This window comes from Lagopus muta, chromosome 17 (assembly GCF_023343835.1).
Source record: "Lagopus muta isolate bLagMut1 chromosome 17, bLagMut1 primary, whole genome shotgun sequence".
Taxonomy (NCBI): domain Eukaryota; kingdom Metazoa; phylum Chordata; class Aves; order Galliformes; family Phasianidae; genus Lagopus; species Lagopus muta.
Window position 1 is genome coordinate 7093156 of NC_064449.1, and position 8388 is coordinate 7101543.

Genomic DNA, 8388 nt, shown 5'->3' on the forward strand with positions numbered 1-8388 from the left:
ATCTCAGCTCAGAGCAGCTGTCTTCTTATTGCAGAAATGATTGGTTTCGGATATTGTAGACACCGAACTCCTTTGGGTTCATTTAATAACAGCAACAAAATAAAATCTCACTTTTTAAACTGAAAAAAGATGAAAACTAAAGCCCACGGTGTGTCCTGTGACCTCGCTGCACACAGGGCCGAGTCCTGCCTGCGCCCCCGCACACCTCCATCGCTCCGTTCAGCACACCGGGGCTACTGTCCAGACCTGAACTCAGAGAAAGGTTTGTAATACAGTGTAGTAAGAATTACTGAATATAGTGCCACTCATTTGTCACTCATTTGAGGATCAGCCCTCAGCAGGACAGGCCGACCCTCCCAGGCCATCTTTGGTCCTGTTTAACGGAGCTGCCTCTTGAGTTGTGTGCAGCTCATACTCGTCTATTATTCTCACTGCCATTGCCTTTGCTTACATCTGCCTCTGTGCTTTTTCTAAGCATTAAAGGGGTAAGAAACCAATCTGTGAATTTTGATTTGCTTAATTATCTTCTTTTCTTTATTGCATCCAAACCAGTTTAAAGTAAATACTGAATTTCAAATGTATACATACATACCTGTGCCTTTCATTTGGCCAAAGCTGTGGGTTGGTGACACACTTTGGGCTTGCTTTTCTAAATCCGTGCACAAGCTGCACTGGTTAAAAATAAACACGTGCAATTGTCTGAGTTGGGTAATTAATTAATGGAACTGACAGATTCTCAGTTAACTGCAGCGCAATACAGTGGCTGAATTATTCAAGATTAATTAATTCAAGACAATTAATGCTTTTCCAGCAGGGCCTGTTTGTGCTCGTAGTACAAGGCTGTAACCTTGGGGCATTTTTTCTTCTCCTTTGTGGGTTCCCCCCAATCCCTGCCCTGCTCCGCAGCCCCGCACCTTCGCTGTCCGGTGGTTCTCAGGCTCTGCACAAGCCCTGAACACATTTGTGAAAGAGCGTGAAGAAATCCCCCTGAACACCTTTCTCTCATTCTTCATAACGGGAAATATATTTTTGTACCAGTATTTCCTAGCTGGCCCAGTCTGCCCGGCACTCCGTCGTACCCACACACCGCCGCACGCACGCGCAGCACGCAGCACTCGCTCCCATTCCCTGCAGGCTCTCCGGGCCGCCCTCAGCCGGCGCTTCTCCCGCTCGCTCCGCGCACGCGTTGGCAGCGTCGCTATGACGACTCGGCGATGCCCGCAGCGGTGGCTGGAAGCGCTGCGCTCCGCTGCAGGTCGGTGCCCGCGGGGCGGCTGGGCCGGGCGGTCGGGAGGCGCGGGCCCGTCTGCAGGTGGGCTTTCCCGACCCACTGCCGCCTCGCTGGGAACGTCCTGCGCTGAGCTCACAATGAGCTCGTTTCCCACTGCTGCTGCCCGGCACCGCTGGTGAGGAGCGAGACGGGAAGCGCGATACACAACAACGCTGCTCACTGGTCGTCATGGACAAAAATGGTTTTTGTTAGCAGTGATTAGACACGAAATAACTTTTGAATCATCAAGTGGAGAGCTAAGGGTGAATGTCGACTCGTTTTCTAAGATCCTTGATTTATCTAAGGTACTAGATTGTACTTCCTGGCAGTGAGATATTTCCTGAAATGCAATTTTGCCATGTGCTTCATTGAGCGCGCCCTGCTGACGTGGAGGCAGAGGAGCAGCCTTAGGAAGGAGATCGGCTGTGTTCCTGCTGTGCCAGGACGGGTCTGACCTTCCCTGGTGTCCCAAAGTCCTCTTGAAGGTACACAGCCCCATCGTGCTGCAGCTCAGATAGAGCTGTTTTGTACATCGGTATTTTTAGATACCTTCTGTTTGTTGCATCTTGATAGATATCAAACCCAGACCTCAATTACTGGCTCAGATGCACAGTAAAGTAAGCTTACAAACACACCGTTCTACCAGTACCTGCCTTTGTAATTTCTCCCTAATTCATTTCTGACAATCTTTGTTTTCCCTTCCAGCTGAGAACACAATGCCTGTTGTGAAATACCCCAGGGCTGCAGAGCCTCTCTGGCATGAATGGGACAGGAAAGCACAGAAAGATGGATTAAGACATACAGTCTATGCCGTAAATGGGGATCAGTATACCGGAGAATGGTTGGACAACTTGAAACACGGTAAGATCCATCATTTGGAGAAAAGCACCAACATAGGCATCTTTACAAAAGTTCAGGGCGTCAGGGAGCAGTCAGTCAGTGGCTGTGTGTGTTCATCCACGTACAACAGCATGTGTTCGATGCAATGCCGTGCAAAAATGTGCTCAGATATTTCTCATGGGTAATGAAATGTGCGCTCAGCTGCAGGGCTGCTACTGAGACATCTAGGCTACAGATGTTAGAAATGCTCTGAACCCAGCGTGCTGCAGTCAGCTCCACACACCCACAGCTGCACTGTGCTCTCAGTGCTCTCAGCTCCCAGCACACGGGTTGCAGGGAAAGCATAACCCAGGGCACAGACAGCCCAAAAAGCAGGGATGCTGCTGCACTGCCAGCACCGAAACACACTGGCTTATGGTATAATCATTAAGCATCACACATTCTCCTACTCATCGTGATCATCTCCCTGCAATCCCTGTTTACTGAACCAGGTAAAGGCACCCAGATCTGGAAGCACAACGGCGCTATTTACAGCGGCGACTGGAAGTTTGGGAAGCGGGATGGGTACGGCTCGTACAGCATCCCTGACCCCGTGACCAAGGAGTACCTGAAGGTGTACACAGGCTGGTGGAGAAACGACAAAAAATGCGTGAGTGAGATTTCCTGCACCTGCCTTGAAACATGCAAAACAATCATTTAAAATACTGACTTTTTTCAAATGGCACCAGGCCCCCAGCTTGAAGGTCCAGAAGGGTTTGGGGGAAATGAGTATGTGAAACAAGGAAATGAAAGCAAGAGCTCTCGTGCTGAAGCCCTCTCCCGGTGGGAAAGCCATCTGCCTGCCCTCCCCAGCCTTCAGGCCCGGGTTTGCTTTAAAATTGGGCTTGTCCCTCCTGAAAGCTCAGGAAGTTCCAGGGGTGACATCCATCACACTGCAGAGCCCACCGACTCCAGCAGGAAGCACCCATCTCCCCATCCCCCGCTCCCTGCAGCACAGGAGGGTCAGGCCATGTGTCCATGTATGAATGCATGCTGACCCCAACACTGACGTGCTTCCAGCATGCTTGCAGCGCGGGAGGAACTTGTCCACAGAGCATGCACTGCAAGTGCTGTGAGAAAAACCAGCTTAGAAGCACCGTGCTGCAGGTTTTACAGCACATTAAGCAAAAAAGACAAGTTATGTTGGGAATTAAGCCCGTGACATAAATCACCAGCTTTTCTACAGGAAGCACAATGAGGAAGTCATCCGGTAAAAACAACTGCAATCCTATGAGCAAAATCCTTTCAGGATTTTCTGATCTGCCAATGGAAACCTTATGTTTGCCTTTGCGTCCACTGCTCTCGTGCTTCTAATTGGTGTGCAGCTCCATGGCTTGAGCCTCTTTGCAGAAGCTTCTTCCCTCATTCCCTGGGAATGTACTTTGGATGATTGAGTTTTGGCAAAACATTTACACTGACATCCAAACAACAGTATTTTTATTTATTTTTCTTCTACAAAATCCTCCCCTTTGCATCCAGGAAGTTTAACACAATTACTGCTCTGAAGAATCAGCTATTGACACAGCTTTTTCTTTTTTCCCAAAAGGTGAATTACTGCTTTTGTCCTATGGGTAAACTCCCTAATAACACGTAAATATTTCTCAGTGCTATGATGTCCCGTGACGAGGAAGTCTCTAACCTGGCCAACACAGACACAAGATAAACACCTCCCTGAGGTTTCCAGCTCACGCACACCTAGTAGGCTTAATTCAGAAGTTCATTGATCAAATGTACACCAGCAGTGAGCTGAGAGATGGTCTGAGAAGCGAGAATTGTTTTGTTTACAGATGCAGCAGGAGCAAAATCCATTATTAGTGGCTCTGGAGATTGTTAGGGAAGGGGCTGCCAGCCTGGGATGCTGCAGACTGCAGAAGACATCAGCCCTGTCATGGGACATCACATCCCAGTGGGAGAGCCACGTCACTTTGGTGGTGCATCCCCAGGTTTGTCAAACCTGGACCTGCTTTTAGCCAAATATTAGCAGCAGTCATGCCAAAAACAATACACTGAGATACAGACCTGAGATTTTGCTATGGGAATTTGATAATTGGTCAACGAAATCCCGTAGCATCACCTCTCATTTCCTGCAACACATAAACAGAGGTTGAATTAGGCTGCCGTCAGCTGTATCTAACAGTAGTAAGTAAAGGAGCAGCATACCAAGAAATTAATGCCCCAGAATTGAACACCAACACCTCTTGATAGAGAGGCTCCTGAGCAACTCCTCTGCTGCTGTGCAGGGCTACGGGACGATGCTCTACCCCAGCGGGGAGCGCTACGAGGGCGAGTGGAGCAGCGGGCAGAGGAGCGGCTGGGGTCGGATGTGCTACGGAGACGGCTCCACCTACGAGGGGCAGTGGCTGGCAGACCGGCCGGGCGGGCAGGGGATGCTGTGCCTGCGTAAGTACCTGCGAGCCGCCTGGCCTGTGTAAAACGCACGGCAAGCGGTGGCGGATCTTTGCTCCGAGATGAACGGTGGTGCCGCCTTGATCTCCAGCGCAGCCTTGCGGGGCAGAGGCTGGCGCCCCGTCTGGAGCCTCTCTCAAGCAAGCATCACGGGCAAGGGCGGGCCTGCGATGCTCAAGGCCACACACATGGAAGCTTGCTTTTACTGTGATTTACATTGAAATGACGGAGATGGGTTAGAGACAATACATTACTGGGTCAGAGAAGAACAAATGGCTATTTTTAAGGCAGGCACATCGCCATGCATACTTTCATACTTTCTAACTGCTGCATACCAAAGAGTCCATTTTCCAGTACGTTACAAACAACAGTTCTGTTTCTGGGCTCCTTTCATCCCCTGTTGTACTTCCGACAGTGGCTCACAGTGAGAGAACGCAGGGGTTCATTAGCACCCAATGCCTTCCCAGATGTGACACTTGAGTGTTTGACAGATTGGAAATGTTGGGGCAATCCCATCATAAAATAGAAATTTGGATCTTTTTTCCTCTTATTTTGCTAGCCATTCAACTTTTTTTTTTTCCAAAGCCAAGACTGCCAGTCCTTTGCAGTACAAAACAGCACATTCCAGGAACATTTGAAGAAACATCACCTCCGCAGGTTATGGTGATGATGATGATTAATCTCTTTTTTCTTGGGGGCAATCTCAAGGCAAATCACTTACTAAGCAAAGCAGCCGGGAGGAACAAGCATGAACCCCCCCCTGCACACTGTGTACACATCTATGCTTTCTCTGCTGGCTGTAAACCCATTTTGGATCAATGGCTCATACCAGTGACACCAACGCATGCTTTCAGGGGCAGCTCATTCAGCTGCCTCACTTTGTTCCCATCCAAACCAATCTCCCTGTTACAAACCAGGCACCCTCTGGGTTTAGCAGCTGCTGCTGGGCTGCTCAAGAGCCTGCCTGTCCCAGGCAGAGCCCAGGACCCCACTGAGCCGGATTCCTTCTCGTTAAAATTAGCCAGAGCGATTATTTCATACCCGTAAGCTGAACGCATTCAGCTCAACTGCTGGAAGTGTGCCCACGTGCTGGCAGCACTGCAATGGTGAAAGAAAAAGGAGTTCTCCAGTGGAGGTCACGACAGCCGCAGCTCAGATTAAATCACTCGCCCTGGCCACGTGCCTGGCAGGGGGAGCAGCCAGGAGCAAAGTGCTGCTTCACCACCGCAGCTCAGACCAGCAGTGCAGCAGCAGGCAACGCAGCCCTGGGATCCTCCGGTGGGGCAGCAGATGTGAGCAATGCATGGGAACGCCCGAGTGCTGCAGCACACCCTGTGCAGGCAACAGCCCCTCTGACGTAGCCTCAGCTTTGGACCTAGCTGCTTGATGAGCACATGCAAATCTCACGGTCTGTTCATGTCTTTGATCGCAGCAAACAATGACAGGTACGAAGGAGGTTGGAAAGATGGAAAGAAGCATGGCCCAGGCAGATTCTTCTTCTTGGATAAGGGACAACTGCTTGAAGGCATTTGGGTGACAGATGTACCAAAATGCGGGATTATGATCGACTTCAGCAGAGATGCAGCTCCTGCCCCCACCCAGTATCCAATCCCAAAGGTAACTGCTTGGAAATGCTGGTTTGCTAACGATGTCTATGCCAACAGCACTTGTTAGAGCTCATGGTACCTATTTGGGTCATGCTTTCTCTTCAGGTAGTCACTCAGGATCTGTACTCAAGCTCTTTTGGTTAGCAGTGACCCGAACATCCCCGCAGGGCCAAGCAGCTGGCTCAGTGGCACGAGGCCCCGCTGGAGCCTTGGACTTGCCTGCGCTTCTGAAAATGCAGTTCTGCACCAAAACTGCTTAGCGCTCCGACCCAGCACAAAGGAGATGCAGCTAACAGCCAGAGACAACAGTGGGATTTGTGTCAAAACTAAATGATTTCTCCCAGCCCGATGGCTAAGGCTGACCACACCTCGCCAAGCCAGCTGAGCCCTGCACCAGCTCTGTTCCCCAGCCCCGGCAGTGCCCACACCAACATCCCTGCTGCCCCATTCCCTTGAGAGCAGCAAACAATGCAGAGCTTTGCTGAGAACTGAGCTGCAACACCTTCAATGACCACAGCTTGGCACACAGCTGCTTTTTTCCAGCAGGGAACAGAGGCCTCACAGCCAGTGACATTTCTTACCTTGTAATGCTGCTCCAGGAACAGGATTGTAGTAATTAGTGCTGGGCACAGCACAGCCTGCTGAGGCCCACAGCTCTTACAACTTCATTTCCTAACTTCATCCACATCTGCACATGAAGACCAAATTATAACCCAGTTTTCCTTGTTTTATGAACTAAAAGAAAGCATCAGCTCTCACTGCCATTATTGTGCTTTCAGCTGGAAGAGATTTATTGATCTCAGAACAGGAATGAAGAAACATAAAAGGAGAACAATTGACTACAGGCTTTCACAAACCATTTGTCAAATTACCATCAGTAGCACCAGTTAGGGAAAACTCAGCCTTCTTTCCTTTCGAGGCATGCAAGGAAAATGAGCAATAGGAGGATGTGTTTGAGAGGGCCCTGACTGTAGTGAGGGGAAGGACAACCGAGTGGCCTTGGAGCACTGCTGTCCTACTTACTGCAGCCAGGGCTTTGTAAGGCTTCATGGAACAAGGACTCTGTCTTCTACTGGGGAGGGAGAAAACACACGTAAAGCCCCCAGCACGTGTGGGGCTATAAAGCAAGTCGGAGCAAGATGACAAGCTCCTGGCACGGCTTTAGTGCTTCCCTTTGCATTATCTGCATGCACCCCATTTGATGACATGGACTTCTGCTTTCACGTGACTTACTGATGCTCAGCCGTATCACTGCTCATTACTCACTGTGGAACTGCAGGCGAGATCCAACAGGCTGCAAACCAGAGCCAGTTTTGCCCAGGAATTGCTTTTGTTAAAGAAGAATCAACGCAGCGCTCCATGCTGGGGTAGTGCAAGGAGACAAATGGATTCAACATTGTAATGAAATCCAGGAAGTGCAGTGATGTTTCTGAATTAGTAACTGAAAGGTTGTGGTATAAACTACAGTCCTGCTGCATGGGAGATGCTCTGTTAATGTTAATCAATAGCTATAAACTTTAAGCCTCTTTAATTGCACCGCATAATTGATTTCTGTTCCTTTTATTTAGATTGAACTAGCTGATCCTGATGGCGTTTTAGCAGAGGCCCAAGTGATGTTTGATGACAGCCAGAACGACTAACTGGATGCTGAAGGACAAAAGATGCAGGATAAGAACACGATCTCGGGTTACTTACGTGCCTCATGCCCATGCTGCTGTACGTCGTCTTGTGGTCAGCCTCACCCGTCCCCCAGAACTGCCCCTGTATGCCTCACTGTGCAGGCAGCTGTGCTTCAGGCCTCCTCCCACCCACCGTTATTTAAACACGAGCAGCAATCAAATAACAACCACTCACAGCAGCAAAATGTGCTGGGGGATGCAGCGACTCTTCGCCCAGCTCCTGGCTCATTCCTCCTGCTGCTCACAAGGTCAGTGGCTGCCTGCTGAGGAACACACCGGGCAGCAGGCAATTGGTTCACCTGATTTCAACTACGCTCCAGAGTATCACATCCTGTTTACAGCTGCGAGGTCCCTTTTCACTTTCTGTCAGCTGGAAGATAACCTACTTTTCTATTTAAACACTTGGAAAAGAGCAGAGCACTTAGTGTCAAGATTTAAACAGTGCTGATGGGAGGAAAAGCATTCTGCCAACATTAGGCTCTTTATACCTGTGTGAACAGGAAACACCATCTTTGTATGACTGCACTGAGAAGCTGCATACATTTCA

At 49.6% G+C, this 8388-nt stretch overlaps 1 protein-coding gene across 3 annotated transcripts; it reads left to right on the top strand.

Annotated features, from left to right (window-relative positions):
• Positions 1 to 1145: 1145 nt before the first annotated feature.
• Positions 1146 to 8361, top strand: MORN3 (MORN repeat containing 3). 3 transcript variants are annotated; one of them, XM_048964243.1, is made up of 6 exons: positions 1146 to 1255; positions 1976 to 2131; positions 2602 to 2759; positions 4390 to 4549; positions 5988 to 6172; positions 7731 to 8361. In XM_048964243.1, the coding sequence occupies exons 1-6, from the start codon at positions 1201 to 1203 to the stop codon at positions 7800 to 7802; spliced, it is 786 nt and encodes a 261-aa protein (XP_048820200.1). In that variant the 5' UTR covers positions 1146 to 1200; the 3' UTR covers positions 7803 to 8361. The 3 variants fall into 3 exon arrangements, with proteins under 3 accessions (XP_048820200.1, XP_048820202.1, XP_048820201.1); XM_048964245.1 differs by having other exon boundaries at positions 1218 to 1575; XM_048964244.1 differs by having other exon boundaries at positions 1218 to 1533.
• Positions 8362 to 8388: the final 27 nt, after the last annotated feature.